At 40.6% G+C, this 24,453-nt stretch overlaps 2 protein-coding genes across 3 annotated transcripts; one reads left to right on the plus strand and one right to left on the minus strand.

Moving 5' to 3' along the window:
- Nucleotides 1-272: 272 nt before the first annotated feature.
- On the minus strand, nucleotides 273-12,869 carry pdha1b (pyruvate dehydrogenase E1 subunit alpha 1b). 2 transcript variants are annotated; one of them, XM_066662412.1, is made up of 12 exons: nucleotides 11,664-11,848; nucleotides 10,242-10,390; nucleotides 7,981-8,049; nucleotides 7,267-7,440; nucleotides 6,025-6,151; nucleotides 4,828-4,919; nucleotides 4,451-4,543; nucleotides 4,204-4,359; nucleotides 2,067-2,138; nucleotides 1,855-1,922; nucleotides 1,509-1,617; nucleotides 273-1,308 (listed from the first exon to the last, which is right to left on the minus strand). In XM_066662412.1, exons 2-12 carry the CDS (start codon nucleotides 10,296-10,298, stop codon nucleotides 1,144-1,146), a joined length of 1,182 nt encoding a protein of 393 aa, XP_066518509.1. In that variant the 5' UTR covers nucleotides 10,299-10,390; nucleotides 11,664-11,848; the 3' UTR covers nucleotides 273-1,143. The 2 variants fall into 2 exon arrangements, with proteins under 2 accessions (XP_066518509.1, XP_066518499.1); XM_066662402.1 differs by lacking the exons at nucleotides 273-1,308; nucleotides 1,509-1,617; nucleotides 10,242-10,390; nucleotides 11,664-11,848 and adding an exon at nucleotides 12,434-12,869 and having other exon boundaries at nucleotides 1,639-1,922.
- Nucleotides 11,866-21,877, plus strand: ythdf3 (YTH N6-methyladenosine RNA binding protein F3). Its single transcript, XM_066662391.1, has 5 exons — nucleotides 11,866-12,012; nucleotides 13,015-13,039; nucleotides 13,757-13,836; nucleotides 14,146-15,816; nucleotides 20,108-21,877. Exons 1-5 carry the CDS (start codon nucleotides 11,989-11,991, stop codon nucleotides 20,129-20,131), a joined length of 1,824 nt encoding a protein of 607 aa, XP_066518488.1. The 5' UTR covers nucleotides 11,866-11,988; the 3' UTR covers nucleotides 20,132-21,877.
- The last annotated feature ends 2,576 nt before the right edge of the window (nucleotides 21,878-24,453 follow it).

Below are 24,453 nucleotides of genomic sequence, written 5' to 3' on the forward strand. Positions count from 1 at the left end.
ATGTAGTATTTTTTTACCTTAAAATTACAGCTTCAAAATCACTATGATGCTCCACTGACATTAAGAGGGAGATTAGAGACCTCTGTTCTTGGTCAATGCTACTCATGTCTTAGCACTGTACAAACTGCACTATGTAAATTTGGGGTGATGGGAAACCATTCATGGGAATGACAAAATAAGGCCTGTTTATTCAAACACATCATTCCCACACATTAATAAATCATTCATACGACTTTATTCACAAAACTTAATTTATTTATTTACACAGGCATAAATTCCAAATTGCTCCAAATTTACCCCATTATAAAAATCAGCACCTTTACAGTATCCTCATTAGCTGGACTTGTACACAGGTGCAGACAAAGGAATAGTGAACCACACAGACAACAACAATAAAGTGGCTAACATTAGTAGTTTTATTAAATCATACCTGCAGGTTCCCATGTGGATTCTGTTACAGACACAATTGCATTTATTGAACTAATGGTACAATGCTTTGTATTGCCTAAATTGCAATATGTGCCATGTGTGCATTTATTTTACCAATAATTCAGGAAACGAAAAGGATTTGGGCTCACATCATTAAGACTATGTACTCTTTCAGTTTAGGCTGAACAGAATATATCACAAATAAAACACCAAGTGGGTTAACACGCCCACTCTCAATTCTTAAAATTAGTTACAGATTTGGAAAAATCAAAGAAAAACACACTTCATATGCAATGTGCAAATACTCCCTGGGTTTTGGCTGAATCTCTGTTATTAAGGTTTTTACTGTTCATTTGCAAAAGTATAACTTCATCAAGCAAATATTAGACAAGAGGAGGACTTGTAAACATGAGGTTGCTGCTACCAGTGGAGGTCTACTTCTCAAACAACTGGAAACTAAAACATTCTCATATTTCTATTAAATGTCACATACAGTATTCGGAAATAACATTTGGATTTGTTTTCTCAGGAATGAAACACTTGGCTCACTGGATGGTGAAAAACCTCACCCCTGGGACTTGTGCGTTTGTAGTCAGGTAACAAACAAAAGAACCGGACATGAGTGCTCAGACATAAGACTGTGCTGCTGGCTCTAAGGTGCTTTTTGCAGTGAGAATTTCCAGCTTGTGTCGAGGTGAGGGCAGCTGGTGATATTTAGCTGACAGACTTGAGCTTAGACCAGGGGTTGGTGCCACGCACCTCCATGGGTGGCTCATTGTGGAAGATGTGGTTGCAGAGTTCGTCCAGCGGGGGTTCTGGGTCAGACGTGGCGAACTGCGCCGCCTCATCAATCTCCTTACGGATCTCCACGTCAATCTCCTGTTTGGAGGAAAAAACAAAACAAAACCTTGAATGGTGTGTGAATGAGCACCAGAGGGGGAGGAGGGGGAGAAATATATACATATATATACACACACACACACACACAAACATACATTCTCAAAACAAAATGTGAAAGATACCCAGCCCTAACCATGTGTAAAGCATTGTGCAGACTTATGTGAACTGTCTGACTGCACCTTGATTTCCTCCAAACTGGCCATATTATTGCTGATCATCCGATCCTTCAGCATGGAGATGGGGTCACTCTTACTGCGCACCTCCTGGATCTCCTCACGTGTTCGATAACTGCAAGAACAAAAGAACGGATAAGGGAGAGAGCACACTGAACACAGCCAATGAGAAACTAAGTTGTCTACTGGTCTAAAGGCTACCACTACTAACAAAGGCTGGGAGGAATATCTGTGTGGAACAGCGAGGGTGTGGTCAGGGACGTTGGGTTTAGGTTTAAAGAGACACCAGTAGATGTGCTGATTGGGGAGGGACAGCGACTGGCACAGGGGAAAGTCCAAAGGCCAACCTCACCTGACCCCGGGATCGCTCATGCTGTGTCCATGGTAACGATAGGTCTGGAGCTCCATAAGTATTGGACCCTGGAGTGGATGGGTCAGGAGTGGGTCAACAAAGAGCCCAAGAGTTACAGATTTGTTCTCCCAAACGAAGCTGTTACCACAGCTCTGTAGCTCATTACTGTTGTGGCTCCTGAGTGATGTGTGCTGCTCTCTGGTTAAACTTACCTTTCCTGATCTACAATAATCAGCTGCAAACTTGGTGGCTTCTCTCACACAAAGCACATCCATCCCATCCACCTGAAACAGAGAGCACAGAGCACCAGTGTTTACAGGCCTCAGTCAGTGGATCAGCATTTAATGGCCACTTTAATAGAAACATCCACATTGCATTTTCTTTACACTGTAAGAAAAGAGGCCTGTACAGGTACATTTTATTTAAGAAAGAGACAATGTCAATTGTCCAGGGAGAAACACAGACTACAGTTAGTCACTGGCAAATTAACGTGTACGTATATGGTCAATGTTTCTAATAAAACATCATTGTTTCATATTAGTTCTAATAATTTTTGTTACTGCTATAACACCATCTCTCACCTCTTTCCCAGATTTACTCAAAAGGCACAGCCCAAGGTGCACATCACACCATGATGATGTAAGAGTAAGCCTTACGATTCAGTTCCTCTATAAATAAATCCAAATGTACCTCCAACCACAAACACAGCAGACAATTAACATCTGATGTGTTTTCGGAATCCACCTGACATGCCGTCTGCTGCGTCATTAGTGAATTTCAGGCTCTGGTAATGTGCTACTCTCCAGGCTTCTCAGGAAAAGTACACGCTACCAGAGTGATTAAACTCTTAATGAAGTAAGAGCATCAGTAATTCCTTATATTAGCTTAGCACTGTGATTTCTGTTGTCAGGCTTCCCTCACTCAATTCTACTCTGTAGATTTTTATTTTATTTTTTCACTGTAATGTGAAAATCTGTAAAATACACAGTGACATTGCTGTCGGAGATAGTCTTATTTACTTTATTTTTCTCTTCATTACATAACACTGGGTCACTGAAACACTTGCAGATTCATAAGGTGGGTTTCCATCCAAAACATTTGCATAATAAAGAAATATTGGCAAAAGAAAAACAAAAATGGCAAAATGCCTCATGTTTCCATCCAATGCACTTTTGCAAATAAATTTCAGATGACATAGGCCCCTATGATCAGAGACAGCATTGCAACGAGTGAGAGAAAGACCTGAGTGGGTCGTTTATATCAAAAAGCTTGACAAAATATTTTTTTGTTGGGGCGTCTGTGTCATTCCTGTGGTCTCTGATTTTTGCGCAGTGCTGCGTGTGTGTCTACTATATTCCAAACATGTACTAAAATAAGAAGCTTGGGTGGTGGTGTGAAAACAGTGTGGTAAAATTCCATTCAAAGCCTGTGGTGGCGGGATCAGTCCGGGGCACTGTGTCGCATGCGCAGTGTGTATAAACAAGCTCAAATGTCATCATTTATTTGAAAAACACTTTTCCATCGCCCTTTTGTGCATTTAGCAATATTCTAACTTCTCTACCTAGTCCGAGAGTACAACTCTTTCTCCGATATTGGGGTTTGGGTTTTTCATGTGCATTTTCATAATTCGCAAAAACTCAGTGGATGGAAAACCGCCTACAGAGTATTATTTTGCTTGATTTAATATTTGACACTGTAAGAAATATAGGCCATCTGATTTTAATAATACTCCATACCATTTCATAAAGACTTTGTGTCCATGGTGTAAAAGCTACATTTTAAATGTGACACAAATATAATTGAATTATAGGATTTTCAGATGCAAACACTTATCAGTTTTAAACTCAATGATTCTTCCAACAGTAAATAAACTTCAAATCTGATGGATATTCTATGCATGCTATTATAATGAGGCCAGACAGAAAGCTGCTTCTGTGGCAATTTGTTTAAATTTAATTTGTGAATGTACAAGCCGAGTGATTAAATTTAACACTTAGAAGTCATTTTGCTACATCAGTTAAGCTCAATACAATGATTAAATAATTACTTAAGTAATGGATTATATAATAGGTTTTAGCCTGCACTTGTTTATCTCAGGGTTAAATATTGATCATTATATGGCAAAATAATACGTACACACCATTTCTCTTTCTGCAAAACTATACTGTAGATGGTATGGGTTGAATACTTAGAATTTATCATTTTGGCAGAATCTGTTAATTTCCATGAGCTGCAAGAAATAAATAAGTATTTATAAAGAAAAAAAAAAAAATATATATATATATATATATATATATATATATACACACACACACACCTTTGAGGTAGCAACATGAATGTGTGCATTACCCTAAGTCCAGGAATGAAGTCTCCCCTCTTGAAGTAGTCTGTGCTGGCCGAGGCTCGCTCCACTGACGTACCCATGCCATATTTATTGTTTTCACATATGAAAATACAGGGGAGTTTCCACAATGATGCCATATTGAAAGACTCAAATATCTGACCCTTGAAAAAAATAAAAAAGTAGAATATTCACAAACAGAACGTCATACAGCTTCTACCACAACAGAGGTCATTTCAGTACAGAGCCTCTGACCTGGTTAGCGGCTCCATCCCCATACAGAGTGACGCACACTTCATTGCTGCCCTTGTACTGGCATGCAAGGGCCAATCCAGCACCAAGGGGAACCTTAGAGGGAAAAGAAATATGCCTTAACAGTGCAATAATTTTTTTTTGTGATGCAAAGGGCCAGACTGCCATGAAAATTATCTGACTGCTAGAACTTTAGGGATAGTAACATTCGCATAACTGATAACTACATTAACTATGTGGAAAAATGCACACAGGATTTCACTAACATCAGAGAAGTGAGTGTTTGAAGTGCTTTAGGCCCTTAAATTCTGCCAAGCTGAATATTCACTGCAGTGAAATATCACACGGGAAGTTATAAACAGATGGTCAATGAATCTCACCTGGGCTCCCACGATTCCATTTCCACCATAGAAGTGTTTTGCATACATGTGCATAGAGCCTCCCTTGCCTTTCGCTACCCCCCCTCTTCGGCCTGAGAAATGTCATAAAACATCAGTTGAAACACAGACAGCGACATGGTTCATGAACTTAACTGCACTGTCAATTCTCCATTCAATATCATTTTCATTCTAACAATGGTCTATGTCTATGGAAGAAAGGCTCTTAAAAATGTGTTACCAAATCATTTTACCTGTGAGCCACTTTATTTTGCCTGGAAATAACTAATACCTCTGCACATTGCTATTTGATGGTTGCTACTGAATGATTAAAGTTTATAAAACAGTAATGTCTGGATGATAATAATGAGGTCTGTCCCAAAATCTAATGAGCTGCCTAGGTAGGCACTGACTGTACAGTTAGCTGTTTAAGTCGGCAGCGTTCTAACGGTTGTCTGTCCTCATGAGGCAGATTATTGAGACGTACAATTTAGAGAGCGATTTTGTCATTTCTTGTTCCTGCCCCCCGCACGCAACCATTGTTTATTTACCTCAGCGGTTAGCGTCTCTGTTTCTGTTTTTAATCGGGATATTCATTATTTTTCTCTGGGAAAAGAGCAAAATAACCGTGAGCTGTTCTGGCGTTGCATCATGGGATTGCCTTCTCGGCTGAGGGAGGGCCAGATTTAAATATCTTAGTAGGCAGCATAAAGCACACTATGACGTAAAATGCTCTATAGTTAGTCAGCTCACTAGGTTTTGGGTTTGCCTTGACCAGTTTATACAAAGGCACATTTAGTCTACACCCCATTTCAGAGAACCAACAACATAAACGGTGTATGGGACACTATTGCCCCCTTGTGTGGATAAAGCTTAACCGCTCACATTAGTGCTATCACCAGGACTGTTGACTCAAGGAGAGGGTGGTGAATCTATACTTAAACAATAAGTAGTACTGGTACTGTGTATACATTGCGTTTATTATGCATATTCATTATTTGACAGAACCAGTCAAAAGCCATTCCCATTAATTTCAAATTAGTCTCTATGTTTGTCACTATGTTAGTAGACATTTTCAAGTATTGTTACTAGTAGGACAGGACTGCTGCTATAAATTGTGTTTTATAGTAGGTATAGTATATTAAATGGTAGAGCCTGTTGCATCATTTCTCCTGCAGCCTTATATGAAACGAAACAAACCCGTAAGCTCGGCCAGTATCTCCTTCACAGACACTCCTCGGGTGTAGGTGTAGCCGTGAGCTCGATACGCTGTGATCAGGTGGTCACTGGGGTTAATGCCTGCTTCAATGCCCACTGCACAAGCTTCCTGAGAGTAAACAAAGTGTGTTCCAGAATTGGACAAAGGACTTTAAAGCTACACAGCAGTGAATCCAAAAATCATTAACACCAATGACTGAAACTGTGCTGGATGCAAGTACAAATGGTTAATGTCTGGCATTTTTGTGTTCACTCTTTGTTCATATATTCATATATATTTAGCAATAGAACACAAGAGGGAGTGTGAATCACAGCACGGCTGCGATGCGGCGCAAGCACGAGCCGAAGGTGGGTGCCGTGGCCATCTCAGCCATGCTGTTATTTCATGATAACGCTCTCCCTCTCGTGTTCTATTGGTTAGTTATATCACTATAATATCACTAACCTGTCGAGTAAATTACTCAGATCCCTAATCTGCTGAATAAACTACTCCAGATAAACTTCTGCCCAAAAGAGTGCTCGTCTAGCCTGGTGTGCTCGGTCGAACCGCACCATAAGTAGTGGAGTACTCGGTTTTAACCAGCCAAACAGTTCATTATATTTCTAATATTATATCCACGTTGAACCACGTCTCCATGACTTAATTTTAAACGTTGTGTGCTCAGTTTTAAACCCAGTTATGACTTACGTGTGCACTACTTAGGGAATGGGGAATGATTTGAGACACACCCTGGATGTGCTAAAAGCTCCTCACGAACACTAAAAACAGGACCGTTACAGGAACTACATCTCTGATGGGCTCTAATGGGCCATGAGCTTTCTTTAGGTATCAGTCACTTCCCTCTGTCTCCATTTACTACAAGCAATAAGTTAAATTTACATTCTCTCAATTTACATTTTACAAGAGTGAAAACAAGTATATTAATCGGTATTAGTATCAGTGTGTGCTTTTAAAGTAAACTGCAGACTGAAGGTTATTGGTATGAAATATGAGCCGAATGATGTTTACAGGTGACAAATGTAATAAGGAGAGCTTTGCAATGACTCAGCGTTTTTTTCCCCCACCTTTAATGTAATTATCTTCTCATACCAGAGATATTTATATTAAATCAATTATAGGACATCCATCACCAAAATTTAGAATACTAGACGGACTACTGTAACACTACTATAAATATTTAAATAATATCTGACAGAATGTTATCTCCAAAGTTCAGTTCTCACCTGCCCATCATAGAGGTGACAGAACCCTCGGATGATCTTCTGCTTGTACAGCTGATCTGCCTTCAGCTCCATTCGCCTCATGACCTGCATGTTGCGGTAGTACTTCAGCCCCTGCTCCCTTGTCAGTAAAGCCTGCACAGGAGGGCCCTCGTCCAGACGGTGCAGCTCACACCTCTTTAAGGGAAGAGTGCGCATTTCAAATAAACAAGGTCAAACAGGGTTTGTTCCAGGGAAGCGTTCACTGAATTTTCATATTCTTAAACAAAGGAATAAAGAACAGCCTGAGCATCTAATGCACAGCCTGGACATCCACGCTGCTGACACTGAAGGACTTGGAGCAAAAATCAGCAACTTTCCCTGAAATGGACTGGGTAAAATCTGTATATGAATCCATTAATAAACTGAGCTCAAACTCCAAGGTGCCTTTCCATTTGATGCAGCCGCTGAACTTGCTGTTTGTGCCAGTGTCTCTTCCATCATATGTAACAAGTACCTTAGTTAAAAATATCACGATACCAATAGCTTTTATACACCTCATAAGCTGAAAACAAACGGTAGTATCAATTTCCAGGATATACATGTTGACCCTAATATCCCAGGATTTCCTCAGAAAACACTGCTGACATTCCACAGCTTTCCCTAATTAAAGTGAAAAAACGTGAATGAATGTTAAGTAAAATACAGAGACATGCACAAAAAGATTCGTAACCTCACCTTGATCTCAAAGCTGGCCTGGGGAGTGAAGTCTGCATAGGAGCGGGTTGAGACCACCAGTCTGGCGCCCTGAGTGAAAGAGACCACTTAGACGTCTATTTTAACATTCAGTGGAGATCATTTGAACATGTTTTTACTCAGTTTACAGGTATTAAATAATCTGTCTTATAGTATCTCACTTTAGTGGAAAGATACTCTAAGCTTCTGAAGGACATTCAGTGGCCCACTGAACAATGAACATTAAAGTAAATGAAAAGACTAGCACTGCAGTAATGTGTACGAAAAGGAAGGTTAAATATTAGACGTTTCAAAATCGCAGAACTCAGAGCTGAATGATAGCATCATAACCCAACTGTGATTACATTACTATATTCACGTTGAAGCTCAGTACATTGAATATGCATGAAGTCATTACTAGGCCTGAGATGAAACTGCTGATCTGTTTCTCGACCAGCCCTTGTAGAGGACGCAGAAGCCTTTATGATGATCTAGAGATCGCTCTGGTACTAACTGATGGGGGGTGCTGAGGTGGTGTAGCTGGTTCATGTGGAGAGGTTAAGTCAGCAAGCTCAGACATGGCCGTCAGCAGCTGAAGAACAGCTCTATGTGTGGATGACTGGAGAGAGAAAAGCCAGCCAGTGACACCAGTTTTGGGAATCATCTATTTATCCGATTACTATTACACTTTAAAAACAGTGCCTCAAAGAACAGGAGGTACAGACATGAGCTTCTCCATATATTGCTGCAACAATCAACGTTTCACTATAGACAGAGCTGACGAACTCAGGTTTGTCTAGAACACAACCACCACAAACTGTAAATGTAAAAATGTAAAAAATGGTGCTGAAACAAACGTTGGATCTCCAAAATGGGAACAAAGACAGTAAAAAGGGTCCTTGACGTTGAATAAGGTGTTTTTCCAAGTACATTTGGACCACTTTTATTCATCCTGAAACCTGGATGCAATGTAAAGAGCTGCTGGTTTTGTTTTTGTTTGTAAAATACTGTCAAAAAGTTCACAAGGACAAGTGGAGACGCAAGGCTTTGGAACAGCTTTTCACCTAGTTGTTTATGTTCACTTTTGGACAAACTAAGAAATGTGGCAGGACAGAAGAAGAGAGTAGGAATCTGTTCAACAAACAAATTTAAAACCAAACAAAGCACCAGAGCTAGAAGCACTACAGCCTCACTGACGCCTTACCTCTGACACTGTCTGGGCACCCTACACGGCAACCACGGAAAGAAAACAAAACATGGACAAGACTTGAGAGGAACGGTTTGAGATGTCACATTCATTTATAACAGACAAAGCGATGAAAAATATAGCCAGGACTCTTCATATAAGGTATGGGGAACTGTGGTGGTCCCGGAGGGCTGGATTTGTGCAGAGTTGGTGAGAGTTGCCCTGCTTGGATGCACCTGACACTTTTCACACAACAAACTCTGGTTCCTATCGCTACCACTGCCTAGAAATTTGGCTCATGTTTCTCTACAATGCATTGTTTCACAGTTGGTGTTAAAGACTAGAATTCCCAGTTCTGAATAGTGCACTTTAACCGCATGCATCCTTACAGCAGCCTTCATGGACCCATATGTTAAATACCTGAACTTGTGACTGAGACACATGCTGTTTGTTATCTGAGTTGAACCACTGCAGACTCCCAAATACAGATTTCTACCCTCTGTCAAAATTTACTTAATGCAGTTTCTGCAGCACAGAGCCAAGAGAAGCAACAACAGAGCACCACAATTCATTTGAAGCTGTAATTTTAGGGTCAAATTTAATATAGTGTTCCTTTAAGAAGAAAAGCTATTGTCTTTCCTGTACTAATCTTCCTACAGGTGCCAGAATCCCTTTGTGGCACTACTTTAAGGTGGAATTGAAAATATGAATCAGAAGGTAGCTTTTGATTTGTATTAAAGGTTGGCCATAAACTTGGAGACATCTAAACATCATTACACCTACATCTCCATATTAGTAAATACTGTCAGAGCTTCAGTAAACAACCGCATCTTCGGGGCAGCTGTGGAAACAGTGTGTATTCAAAAAAAGAAGAACATGCTAGCTCCGATGTTAGCTATGTAGGCAGACAGGCTAGGTGGCTGTTGATTAGTACAAGCCAAGGTCAATGATAATTTAGTTAGCTTGCAATCTTAGCCACAGTGGCTAACGTTAGCGGAGAAGCTAGCAGAGCGGTTTATATAGCGTTATAACTGTTTACTCAGTGAAAACCACACAAAAACAAAATTAAACTACGCACATTTTTCGCGGCGCCGCCTCTCAATACGTTAGAGATGAAGGTCAGCATCTTCTGCATGCTACAGAACCGAGGAGACACAGAGCTGCTCTTTCAGGTCCTCCACCCTCAGCTGCTTCCCTTTCTGCGGGGAAACCTTCACCAAGCACGGACTATATCGCCACCAAAGGGGGAGAGAAGGGAAACAGGGCACCGTTTTATCCTCTGTGTACTTCATTTCAATCCAACCTGTTCTAATATGTCGTGGATTATCATGTCCCATTCATTAAATATCTCATTCCCACTCGTTCACACGCCTCTTCATTTATTTTGAAACTATGTTAGAAGTAGGGCTCTCTACTAAGACGGAGAGAATATGATATAATTTTGTGTTATATTCAAGAGAGGCCAAAAAAGACTGCAGAGCCCTGCTGATGCCACCCTTAAACATACACAGCTAAGGTGTGGGAATCACTTTAGCCATGGGAACAACCTGTGGTAGAAAACTTAATAATGGTTGGGGACAATATATCATATGTCATTCCCATGCCCTATTAATGCTAACCATACACTAACAGACTCTGAAAATAGCTATAAGTCTGACCACTATCTCATTTGAAGTCAGAATGTTTTAGCCACCGACAGTGATTTTATATTGTTGATTTTATCATAATCAATGGTCGAGGTGGCGGGAATTCACCACAGCTAAATGAGATATGGAAAGATATAAGGGAACATTCTGTGTGATGGGTGTGGTATAAATTAATAACCTGTGGGAACAAGATATATTAATATCTAATTTTCATTAGACTAATACATTTAAAATAATGTTATTACTTTGTCCAAAAAGAAGAAAACAGCATTTTCGTATTTAGGTTGAAGGCAAAATTACATACCTTCTAATAAAATGTGGAAAGTCAATTACTTTGCCATAAACACATTCCCAAAAGGGATGATACATATCATATCAGTGACAGAAACAGCAGTCTGGCATATCAGCAGGGTTAAATATAACTAGTCTGTAATTTAGTTCATGACAATTATAAATAATTTTAAGAGAAACCTTCCACAAATTTGTTGGAAATGAGAACAGCTTTTCTAAGTGTCCAGGTACTTTTCAGTTTGTTTTATTTAATTTGCAGTTCCAACAGACAATACGAGCAAGAATAGATATTTGGGTTTTGCTCATACTATTTTAAACTTTTGCTTATGAAATCTATTGGATTTATAAAATGGACGACTCTAAATGAGGAGGAGGTAAGGTGTGCTCCTTGGGTTTAATTCAAATAATAATTTGACACCATCAGCAAGTGCACCAAAAATGATATATTATTTAGGGGCAACAGGAAAAGAGTATTTCTTCATGTATTTTGCATAAGAAAATCCAATTAATGTCCCAGAGTTGGCATTAAAACTCAACTCCGGCATTAAACAAACCCACGTCACCTCGTCATCGGCGGAAGGTCAGCGACCACAACCGGAAAGCAAGACTGCTAACCCGATCCGCCATTGTGGAGCAAAGAAAAATAAAGTGGGGGGAAAAACACTGAGGCTTTTGCTCTATTTACTCCCCATCAGAGGACACGTTGAGTGTATGTTTGGCGGCCATTTGAGTCCTATTCTCCGTCGTGTGAAGCTTGCGTGAGCCGCTGGAATTGGCCGAAGCGCGCCGGGGAGCAACCGAGGGCGAAGCCGGGAAACAGCGCTCAGACAGTGGGCAGTAGTGGGAGCAGACACCGCGGACACTCAGCGCAGCTCGGGCTCCTGGAGGATGTCTGCCACAACTGTCGACCAGGTACGTTAGGTATTCTTTAAACGACTAGAGTGACTGTCCTAGATTTACCCTTGTTTATTAATTCTGCCCTGTGCTTTAGTCCCGCAGTTTGTTCACCTGGTCATATCGATTTTGAAGCCCGACGACTCTGAAGTTAGCTTCTAATCCGAAATTTTCCTTCCACCTTAAAATAGTGCTGCAGTTAATATAACATTCCCGGCGCCTGAAGACAAGCCACAAACGTAAACTTAATTCCTTCTTTTATTTCTTTTGCTAAGCGAAACATCCCCCTGTAATTCTTGCTGAAAATGTTTGATATATACAGATTTGATGCGATATTGTTTTGCTTATTCGATTTTTTCATTCCCCCTTAAATGTTGCAGCAGTTGCCATTCTGGCGCCTCTGTTTAAGGTGGAAGAGAAAATTCGAATAAGACCATACCTTAAGGATCTGTACATAGTTTTCTCCAACCTTGTGCACTAATGTTAATTTAAACATGGATTTCCAGTTCCACCTTAAACGGTGCGCTAGATAACATTGCATTCGGGTGCCTCCTTTTAGAATACGACGAAAAAATAGAGTAAATACGTAAAGATCTAAATTGAGAACACCTGCATTTTCGAGAATTGGTGTCAATGGCTGGAGAAAATATTGTTTGGATGCTAAAGTTGGTGTTCCGCCTAAATGGAGGCGCCAGGACGTACCTGTTATACTATTTAAGGTGGAAGGGACAATTCGAATGAGAAGCTAACTTTAGCCTCACAAGACACTATGTTTAGAGGTAAAAGCTGTGATAGCTAACATGCTGTTGGTTGTTGCTAGGCCGAATCATTTGCCATGTTTCCCCCTTCCTCCTTTTTCCACACAAAAAAACACACAGACACAGACACACACACACACACACACACACAGTGGAAATCCCTGCAGATGGTCCCTCCACCTTCCTCTGTTTATTCATTTAATCTCACCCTTATTTTTCTGTGTTTTTTTTTTCTGTCCTCTTCTTTTTTCATCTCTGGCAGAGACCTAAAGGACAAGGAAATAAAGGTACGTCACTTGTTGGAGTTACTATTTGCCTTAGCCTGGTTGGATGCTGTGTGTTAAACATTGTATATGATGCTTAGAGTCCCCATATTGGAAGAATGTATATTTTGAAGCAAAAGACTAAAATGTAGTGTATTATAGTGTAGAAAATGCAGCTTTTAAAATATTGCATTATAACTTCCACATATAGACTGCAAAGCAGCCTAGTGTTTCCTCAGGTCACGGAAAACCTGGAAATGTTTACCAGTTGTGCATTTATGGCAAATGTCAATGGACTCATATACTGTAAATAAAATAACCTTGCACACACCAAGACTGTGTAATTTAATGCTAAGCACTAAGGATACATAACATTGTAAGAAAAACATTTCATTATGTAGTTTATCATAATAACAATAAATGTCAGTTTATTGCCTTCTCATAATCCTGACCCAGTTCTGTTCATTTGGAAATGTACAGATTAATAAATGCATACAGATACCAGGAATGTTTCAGGTTATATATGATTTGGTCCCGAATAGAAGAGTTTTGATTTGCACTGTAATGTTAACAGCATTTTGACCAATCTATTAGAAAACCTCAGTTGTGCCTCCTGTTATTTGGTCATTTCTTCCATTCTGCCTAACATAATGACCATAAACAATGTTGTTTTTCAGGTCACGAAGTAGTCTTCCTGATGGAAATAAACTATTAATGGTGTTTTCTTATTGTTTTCTGTAGTGCAAAACGGTTCAATGCATCAGAAGGATGCAGTAAATGATGATGACTTTGAGAACTACTTAAGCAGCCAGACAAATCAGGTGAGCCAGAATCATTACATTGACTTACACAATGTTATTATCCAGTTAATTTTTATTACTTATAATTTACAGAAGTAAATAGCCAACTATTCTTTTAGAGAACGGATGATTGTTGTTCCAGTCCAGAACATTACATTTATTCATAAACAAAAATGCTGTCTACATTAAGCTTAATTTAAAAAAATTGTGATTACCTTAATATCTTTTTGCAAACTATAATGCTTTTTTTTCTTCTCTTTGTGTATTTTTTTAGTGTTTTTTTCTCTTGACCTTGTAATTATTTCAATCATTTAATTATTTCTCATACAGAGTAATAGCTACCCACCAATGTCTGACCCCTACATGCCCAGCTACTATGCCCCATCCATCGGATTCCCTTACTCTCTGGGTGAAGCTGCTTGGTCCACCGCAGGTGACCCCCCGATGCCGTACTTGACTACCTATGGACAGATGAGCAATGGCGAGCACCACTTCATTCCTGACGGAGTGTTTAGTCAGCCTGGAGCCCTAGGCAACACACCCCCCTTTCTCAGCCAACATGGATTTAACTTCTTTCCTGGCAATGCAGACTTTTCTACCTGGGGTACCAGTGGCTCACAGGGACAGTCTACACAAAGCTCAGCGTATAGCAGCAGCTACGGCTATGCCCCTAGCTCTCTTGGCAGGGCCATAGCGGATGGACAGGCAGGGTTCGGCAGCGATACGCAGCTTAGCAAAGTTCCAGGTCTCAGCAGTATCGATCAGGGCATGGCCGGACTCAAGCTCGGATCCGACATGGCTGCCGTCACTAAAACTGTGGGCTCTCCTCTTGGTGGGACCGCTGGTATGAGCAGTATGGCAGCCAACAGTGTGCCACCTGTGAGCTCCTCCGCCCCTAAACCCACATCGTGGGCGGCTATAGCCAGAAAACCTGCTAAACCTCAGCCCAAGCTAAAGCCCAAACCAAATACAGGTATGGGAAGTGGTGTTACAATTCCACCACCACCTATAAAGCATAACATGAACATTGGTACTTGGGATGATAAAGGCTCCATCACGAAGCCTCCCCTTGCTCAACAGATGCTGCCCCCTCAGCCCCTGGTGCAGCAGCAGCTCCTGGCCCAGCCCCAGCCTTTACTGCAGAGCCCACTGCCTCCACAGCATCAACATCAGCATCAGCATCAGCAGCTGCAGCTGCAGTCCCCCCAGGCCCCTCAGCAGCTTCCCCCAGGCCCTCCTCACCCTCTCCAGCATCATCCTTCTCAGTCTGGTCCCCCTCCTCAGCCTCCACACCCACTTCCCCAGCAGAACGCACCACCCCCAAACCGTTGGGTGGCTCCCAGGAACCGGGTGGCGACCTTCAACCAGACCTGCGGCAGCGAAAACTTTGGCCTTGGTACGGGTGTGCCTCTGAGCACCTCTCCCTCCTCCAGCGAAGTGCACCCTGTGCTGGAGAAACTCAAAGCCCTCAACAACTACAACCCCAAAGACTTTGACTGGAACTTGAAGAATGGACGGGTGTTCATAATCAAGAGCTACTCAGAGGATGACATCCACCGTTCCATCAAGTATTCCATCTGGTGCAGCACCGAGCATGGCAACAAGCGTTTGGACGCTGCCTACCGCTCTCTGGGATCCAAGGGCCCGCTCTACCTGCTGTTCAGCGTCAATGGGAGCGGCCACTTCTGCGGCGTGGCCGAAATGAAGTCCATAGTGGACTACAATGCCTATGCTGGCGTTTGGTCTCAGGACAAGTGGAAGGGCAAGTTTGAAGTCAAGTGGATCTTTGTCAAGGACGTGCCCAACAACCAGCTGCGACACATCCGCTTAGAAAACAATGACAACAAGCCTGTCACCAACTCCAGGGACACTCAGGAGGTGCCCCTAGAAAAGGCAAAGCAAGTGCTTAAAATTATCGCTACTTTCAAGCATACCACCTCAATTTTTGATGATTTTGCACATTATGAAAAGCGGCAGGAGGAGGAGGAAGCCACGCGAAGGGTAAGCGTGGCTTTCCAGCACACTCTACCATAGCTGAAAGCAATCTCTGCATCTGTAGATTACACCGGTCCTATCGCTCGAAACCCACTGGATTAGAATGCTGTCAGCATGTTTGTTCATTTCAAAGGGAGGGCTTTTATTAGTGCTTGAATTTGCAAGCCAAATGAGCTTTACAAAGGCAACCATTGGAAAGTATCATTATTTTCCTAAAATGAAATCAGGTCTATATTAGGAAGACAGTGATTGTGGAAATTGTAAAGAATCTTAAATATTTGCTTGTATTCAAATCTCTGGAAGCTAACACTTGTATTTAATGGTACTTCTCATTAATGGACTGCAAGACATTGTGAAATAAATGGTAATTAAAAAGAGAGGGGGAGGGGGTATTACAAAACAACTGGCCCTGACTGGTAATGCCATACTCAAGCAGTTCAAACAGCAAGCAGATGTCCCATTAATAGATTTTAGACTGACATCATTTCCTGCCCACGCAACACAAATTATTAATGACCGTACCCATTACCTCAACATCAGCCGCTGTTCATCACATCTGTGTTTCATGACAGCAGAGATGGTTGATGAGTTATTAGACTGCATTATACATGCGTTTGGCTACAAATGATGTATTTTGTCTAATTAAACCCAGTATCAGAGGATAAATATACAAATTGGTGAAGTTTAAGTGTTCATTACAGAACAATAATTCCAGTATGAGGACTATAGCTGGGTAATTTAGTTCACTGCTTTTATGATAACCAAATCTAAATTGGTGATTGGCCGTCTGTAAATGTGCCTGCTTGGAGCACCTCACTCATGGCCTATATCTGGTTTAGATTATTTAAGAAACAGAACCCCCCAGTGATGGCATAAACCTGAAAACTGCTGTTTTAAAAAATAATTTACAGATTACAACGTATTTATTTATTTTTTTAATAAGTTTTTAACAATGGAAAGACGCTGACACATGCTTATTGAGTTTTGCACTGAGCCACACATTTCCACAAAACGGTATAGCAAATTACTGAAATTTTTGGCAGTGCAGTATGTAAAATAAATGTTACATTACCCAGTTCTTCTATTGCAAATGGATCTAGTGTCACTTACTAGTTGCCATTGTTTATACATTAAAAATGGACTATCTACATTGGCCATCATGCCAGGACCAGAGCATCCTTTTTACAGATAGTTAAAATATTTCAGTGGGAAATATTAGTTGTATTGAGCTGGAGTTCAGAGGCTGAGTGGGAAAACGTGGCGATACTTAATCAGTAGTAAAGGTTACACAAGCATTTACTGTGTGTGGCAGGTCAGCACTTTGGGGAATTGGGTTCTGCCTGATTTCCAGTACATTTGATTAATAATCTCTCCTGGATTGCATGGACAGTAATGAATTAAAACACACTCACTCCAAAGGCCAGTGCATTTTTTTTTCACTCCAGAGACTTACCTTCTCAGGGTTGGGGTGGGGTGGGTGTAAGAGTGGTGGGGGTTGCCTTATTCTCCTGTTTGGCCCATAGAGAAAGATTTATGGTGTACAATCCTATAAAATGGGCTAAGCCACAGCAAGCATATTTAACCTCAGAGAAATGTGTGACAGGTTCAGAACGATTAGGAAGCATTCCGTATTGGAAGCATGGCTTTCGACCAAGAGAAACATGCTTGTAAGGCATTGTGTATGTGCACATGTGCATTTCTATTTTCCTCTGACTTTGTGAGGGGATTTACATTTATATAGACATTACAAACCACTGCACACTAGGTCTGAACGGTTTAAGGAAGTATGTAGTCTGACTAATATTCTGAGTGAGCGTCTGACTAATTTTGGCATGGTGCAAGAAGATCTGGCTTTACATCTGAGTGCCGAATGTCAAGTGCCAGACTCATTCACTTGTATTTTGTGGTCATGTACGCAGCACAGTGTTTGGCTGCCTTTGTTTAGTGTGTTAAATAGAAGCTAATTTGTTTAAATTTATGGATGAAAGATTGATCTGGATGATGTAGGCTTCAATTAAATTAGCATCTTTTGGGATTGTATCTTTTAGCACTCTTTCAAACTGTTCTGAAATAAACGGTGTTAATATTTGAGTATATGAGTAACATTATGCCGTCAGTTATAGACAATGGTTTGGTTCAAACACACACAAATCTCAAAGAGCCGTCTTATGTAGTTGGATCCTTTTTAGAAGTATTTAGGTGGGTGGAAAACTTTTCAGTATTTCATGTCATTTTCACTATGAATCAAATTCTTTTTGGGAGGTTTGATGAGCAGTAACTTGATGATGGCCTTAGTAGGATCAGTCTGGTTTAGGCAACGCTAGGCTAACTGGAGGCAGGCATTACTTTTTCTGATACAGCTGGCATTCTTCACATTCCTGTTCTCAGACAAAGCGGAGGTAGCTCTGCTGTGTCTTTGAGCACGAGGTCTTTACACTCATTGACGGCCCATGCTTGTAAAACCTCTATTTTTTTTGAGCTAGTTGAAAATGACTTGGTTTTGCTTTGAAAAAGTTGTGAATGTGAAGAATCGTTCTTAAAAAACACAGGCTCCTCCACTTTTAAGACACATTAACTTGGCCAGATATTAACATGCTTTGTAGGATATTGCATGTTTACACACAGCCTTATTATTAGTGAATCCTGAAACTTTAAGGTGTGCTCCGTCCATTGTGGACAGAGGCAGTTGCGCAAACACAGCTTGTATAATTTTTATGGAAAGCTTGTTATGAAATGAGATGCTCTGGAGCAGCTGCACCTGAGCCCAAGTTTTCCGTGCCCAGTGCCAAGTCTCCAATATTATCCAACATGAGTTGTACTGGTGTTTGTGATCCAAAACTACTCCTCCAACATACAACACTTAGTTCAGTTTAAGGATTGTCCAAACCGAGATGGATTTAAGGTTGACCTCTCAGCTCTTGGCTGACACCACCTTTTCCGCGCCGTGTACTGACCACACTGCCATGCTGGTTAATTGGTTTCATGAATTTTTCAGGAACATGGAAGTGAGGTGGCCTGAAAACTATCAGTCATAGGCTTTGACCGACCGACATTCGCCAACACAAGACCATTTGAATTGTTGTTAGTCACAGTTAAAAGCCAGCAGACTTTCTCATGCTGATTTGTTAATGTGAGCTATTAATTCCCCACCTTCTTTTATAGCAGTTTTTGAAAGATTTTAAAAGATTTTGAAAAAAACACTGGCAAAAACTCCATTCAACATACTGGAAAATTTTAAGGCAAAGATATAAGGGCAAACATTAAACAGTTTCAACTCCAAACTGGTCTTTAATGACTTAAATGTACACTGTTTAACGGTCTGGATTTTCACTGATAAATCTACTATTCATTTCTCAGCTCCTATCAGTCAGTCCCTAGTTATAATATATTTTGAAAGCAAAGTTAATTTTGCCAACTAAATCACTAGCTGCCTGCTATAGCATGGCTGAAGTTGCGTGTTGTGTGCTACAATTTCCCCTTTAGGTTGAATTGGATTGGATATTCGTTATGAAAGCACTCGGTCGTCCACAGAGCTTGGGTCAGTTGTTTATGGGACGTTGTTGCTTGGCCTGTCAGAAGTGGCTTGAGGCTGAATGAATGCAGAATTATTTCTGAGATTTTTCTCTCAGGTTAAGATTGTCTCTAGAGTTCTAGCTCACTCTAGGTAGCGCATCACTTTGTCTCAGTCTCAGTGGGCACTGTGTTTACAATCCCAGTTATTCCATTAAAGCAATGCGTTTAAACCTGGAGGTCAAAAGTGCTGGCATTGTAACTCTATTGTTGAACGGAGAGATACAGAGATGAGTGGTGTGCACCAGAGGAGCAGTGTCTTGCTGGCTGTAGTCTTCCAGCATCACGGTAGATCACTTAAGGCCTTTATCACAGATTATCTTAATCCTTTTTAAAAATATGTGGTAGTTTTTAAAGAGATAAATTGAAATATATGGCACTCTTGGTGCCTGTGCCTATGTTCAAAAATATCAAACCCTTCTCTCTGGGCCTAACAAGAGTAATGAGAGTATGTTGATTTGTTCCCACACTATTCAAGGTTATATTCCCTACCCAACATGTCTCACGGCTGTCCCCATTCATTTTACAAAGATACAAGATAACAACTAGCCCTATACTAGTTAAAGCATAAGAAACGTGTACAATTGTGAAGTGTATCGTGAAAATGTTATGTTTTGGTGCTCCTAAAAACAAACAAACAAACATTTAGGCTCAGTCCACTCCACCTAGACTTGCTTAATGTTCTGGTGATCTCATGCTCTTCTCTCTCCTTCTCTTTGTTTTGCAGGAGCGAACTAGAAATAAACAGTAACTTTACAGAGGTCTCCATGCTAGAACTTCAACACTAATAATGTAGAACCTTGAATATTGCCTAACCACAGAGGAAGAAGGGGGTTCTGATTCTATTTTCTGCTGAAGACCATGTACGAACACTTAACACGACCCATGGACTCTTTATGTCAACTTTTGATGCATCTGCCCCTCACTCTTGAGTCTCTCACGAAAAACAACAGAGGTTGCAAATTGCTCACTTAAAACTGTATCTTTAAGCACTTTCAGTCCTTCTTAAAAATTTAAAAACTTCTACCAGTTACCCTTAATAACTTGCGCAGGACTTCTGTTTGGTATTAACTGATTAACCAGTGACGTTGGAAGTATTTCACCAGACTTTTGTAGGTTGATCATTTATTTTTATTTGTTATTTGTACGACCCCCCCCCCTTCAATTTCATTGCTCTGCACTTGAGCGCCTCAGAGGAGATGAAAAATAAAGCTATGTGTAACGACAAACGACAAATCTTTACTTGAATCTGTGAAGCTGTGTGGTTCTCCAAGTTGAGGGCAAGACTGAGAGGAAGGTATTTTTATTTTTTTTTGGCCTTATGGAAGTTGGAATCATATGTTATTGTAGACTGAATCCCCCTCACACCACCCCCTCCCTATGTATCAGCGTCTGTTTGTGTACCAAAATGTGGTCATTATGCAGCTTGGTGGAGGACACCTGTTAATGCACAATCCCCATTTTCTTTCTTTGTTTTTTTTTTTTTTTAATTTAAGTGTCATTCAGAAGTGCATTTGTCTAAGGAGAAGCTCGCTCTGTGATGTGATCCCCTCACAGCTGCCCTCTCCTTGAAAGTCTACGTACCTCACTCTGAAGCAGGCCTCCTGCTCTCCAGCTCCTCTGTATTGCTTTCGGAGCCAAACTCCATCCCCTTCTCTGCCTTGAAAGTGTGTGTGTGGGGGGTGAGGTTTCCTCTCAGGAGCTTCTCGAGAAAGTGACAGTCGTCTTTTAGGTGGTACATTAGCTAAATAAACCTTAAATGTTTAGCGATACCATGGTTTGAGTTTTTACTTTACATTTCCAAAAATATTAAAATAATGTGCTCTTGGTCACGCTTAGGGGGCTTCAAAAACATGTTGTCCAAATTATTGTCGTGTTGCATGAGAGATTTTTTTTTGGGTTCCATTTTGGCATTTGAAACGATATATATATATTGAGCATTATTCAGAGGACATGCAAAAAAAAAAGAAAAAAAAAAAGAATATATAAATCTATTTAGGTCTTGACTATAAATGACTGAATGAGTAAATGCATTGCTGTGGACAGTATATGACAGTGGAAATGGCCCTACAGCTGGTGGTCTATGGCCCAAGCTGCCAGATCCCCCACAAGTCCCCCCACCCACCCCAAAACACCATTTTATGGCTCGATCCTCGACAACATCTGTGAGTAATAAAGCGCACTTCTCGTCTGTGGTATTTCCTGTTTGTTCATTAGCTGCCTTTTCCATAGGTCCAGTCTCTCTCTTGCTCTCTCTCTCTCTCTCTCTTTCTACCCTCTCTCCCACTCTACCCACTCCCTCTCCTCCTCTGCTGTATGTTGTGCTGTGAGGATGTTTTTAAACCTCTGTTGAACGCTGGAAGGGCAGCTCCTTACTTTTCCACAGCTGGATTGGCGTTCTGGATGAAGTCAAAGGATTATAAACCCCTACAAAAAACAAAAAACAACAACAAAAAAAAAAAACAACCTTTCACCCTCCCAACCCACTACCCCCCCCCCCCCCCCCCCCACCTGTGTGGTTTGATTTGTGGCCATGTTTGTATGGGTTAATGTAAAATCAATGCTTCGTAATGATGCTAAATGCTAATTGCATTATGATGTGATTAATCAATCTGATTTTAAAAAATAAATATAGATTTATTGAAACAGAACATTGTCTGAGTGAAATACACACATTACTTACATGGCATTCTGTCCATACACCTGATATTTAGTGAATATTGAGAGCTTATCCCACAGCTTTGAAGGAAAGTATAGCACATTTTGCTATAATAATATTGACTAGCTTGAACAGCACCATTATGAATGTAAATGTACATCAGTTACTGCTTTCCAATTTTCACAAAATTGCATATACTTAAATATAACCATATCCGGTTCTGACACTAGAGAGCGTTAGACACTAGACTGTTTAAGGATAAGAGCTGTTGTATTTAAAGACAAAGACTAGAGGGCGCCATTGTCTAATACAGGTTCATTCCACAGAGTTCACGGAGCTCAAAATGAATCCATGCAAAAAATATACTCCAGTTATGTTATAATGGAGAAACAAAGTCATTCACAGAGGTTTGATCTACAAGGCTGCGTTCTAGAAAATCATACCAGTCAACATGATAACTAGGTGTATTATTTTATTTAAAGTGGAACATTTGAATAAGAAATTAACCATTGGGAAGCCAACTTCAGCCTCACTAGGCAGTGCTAGCTGTTTGTAGCTTTTGTCAGTTGAGGCTAGACATGCTACTTACTCTAGTCTACTTAACAAAGGAGATTTGGAGCAGGAGAATAATGAGGTAACTAGAGGTAAATGAGGACATGAGCGTGAATACAAGTTCTATTCGTCTGCTTGTCATGTCTAGTCTGTTAGCTGTTAGCTAGCTCTCACAAAACCTACAATTCTTTGTCTCTCCTGGTGATTCCATTTTAATCGGGCTGTTTTAACAGGAACTAGACATGTCCAAACGGGGCCTTTTTAAAGCAATTAATGCTGCCAGCAGTGTCTTGGTCTGTGTGGGGAAATCTCTCCAGTTGCTAGGCCCTAATTGTGCTAAGAGATCTCAGAATTGAGTTGTAACTCTGTCCTCCTCCTCCTCCTCCTATCCATGTTTGGTTTGGACGCCCATCTGCTTCCACATTCACTGCCTACACCATTTTGTTCTCTCTGGTTTTTTTTCTTCTGGTAGAGTTTGAACAACGTTGTCCTTGCTATTAATAGTCTTCACAGCGCTGCCTCCAAATTGCCGGTTTCACTCATAAGCACCAAGAGGACAAAGCCAGAATATGCAAATTGAGATTTAATTTCAGCTTTCTTCTACTTGCTGTAGTTGTTGTTAAGGGTGGATAAGCTGCTAGCATTAGCTTGCAAGTGGATATTTGACTTAATGCTAATAGCAAACTTTAAATCTACCACTATAACATGGAATTTAAAAAATCTTCCTTTTCAAAATGAGACTTTGATTCAGGGGATGTCATATATTTTAAATTTGCTGAACAAATCAGTGGCTACATTTTAAACAAAGACAGATATGAAATTGTTCTTTGTTAGTAACGTGTGATTATTGTCTACCAAGAGGCCATTTGGAGGTACATTCTTAAAAATAAAGGTGCTACAATAGGTTCTTTGAATGATACCATTGAAGAACCCCTTTTATTTCCATAATGAACCTTTTTGCTAATGCATATAAATGGGTAAGAACCTCAACACTCACACATCTCTTAAACATGGACCCCAGTTCTGCTCTTCTGTAAGTGAGTCATCACAGAGAGATGGGACATCGGCCCATTGGGAACTGTGTAAAATAGCTACATTTTTCAGCACAATTTCAGCAGCTGTCAGCATAAACCAGAAAAGCACCAAAAGTGCCCACCTTTGACAGTTTAGCTAGAAGCAAAACCAAGGCAGAAAGTGCCAAGGCCTGTCACAGCAGTCTCCACAATTTATTTATTCATGGACTGACCACTAAAGTAAACAAAAGCCTCTGTGAAAAATTAAAGTTTGCTTACATTGTTTATTGAAATTTGAATTTCAGTGTAAATCAATGGGGAAACCACTTCTGTGTGAGCCAGTTTGTTGTTGATATAAAGTGTATATGATTCTCTGATTCTATGTGTTTAGATACTGTGACATTCTGCTGCAGAATATCCTCATCATCTGGAATTTGTTAGTTCCTAAGGGATCGAAATCCACCCAGCTCTAAAGAAGCAAAGAAAGCCGACAACATGCTACAACACCCCCCACCATGCTTCACAGTAGACACTGTGACACATAACAAATGCATACATTTGCCAGAAAGGTTGAGTATTGCAAATCTTGTAGGTGGTCTTTACCAACATTTACATGGGAAACAATGATTCTTTGTGGAATAGTGATATATTCCATGCTAACCTACCCTCTTACAAACAGTCCTTCATTGTGGTGCTTTGGTTAGACATTGCTTACAATGACACTAATCACCTTAGTGTCACTGCTGGATTTATACAGCATGCGTTCTGTAATTTTGGTGGAACCTCTGCTCTAAATGAGAAAAGCAGTGGTTCTGATTTTCCCCCGTTTGACAGCTCTCCTGACTGTGG

Source organism: Hoplias malabaricus, chromosome 1 (assembly GCF_029633855.1).
Source record: "Hoplias malabaricus isolate fHopMal1 chromosome 1, fHopMal1.hap1, whole genome shotgun sequence".
NCBI classification, from domain to species: Eukaryota; Metazoa; Chordata; class Actinopteri; order Characiformes; family Erythrinidae; genus Hoplias; species Hoplias malabaricus.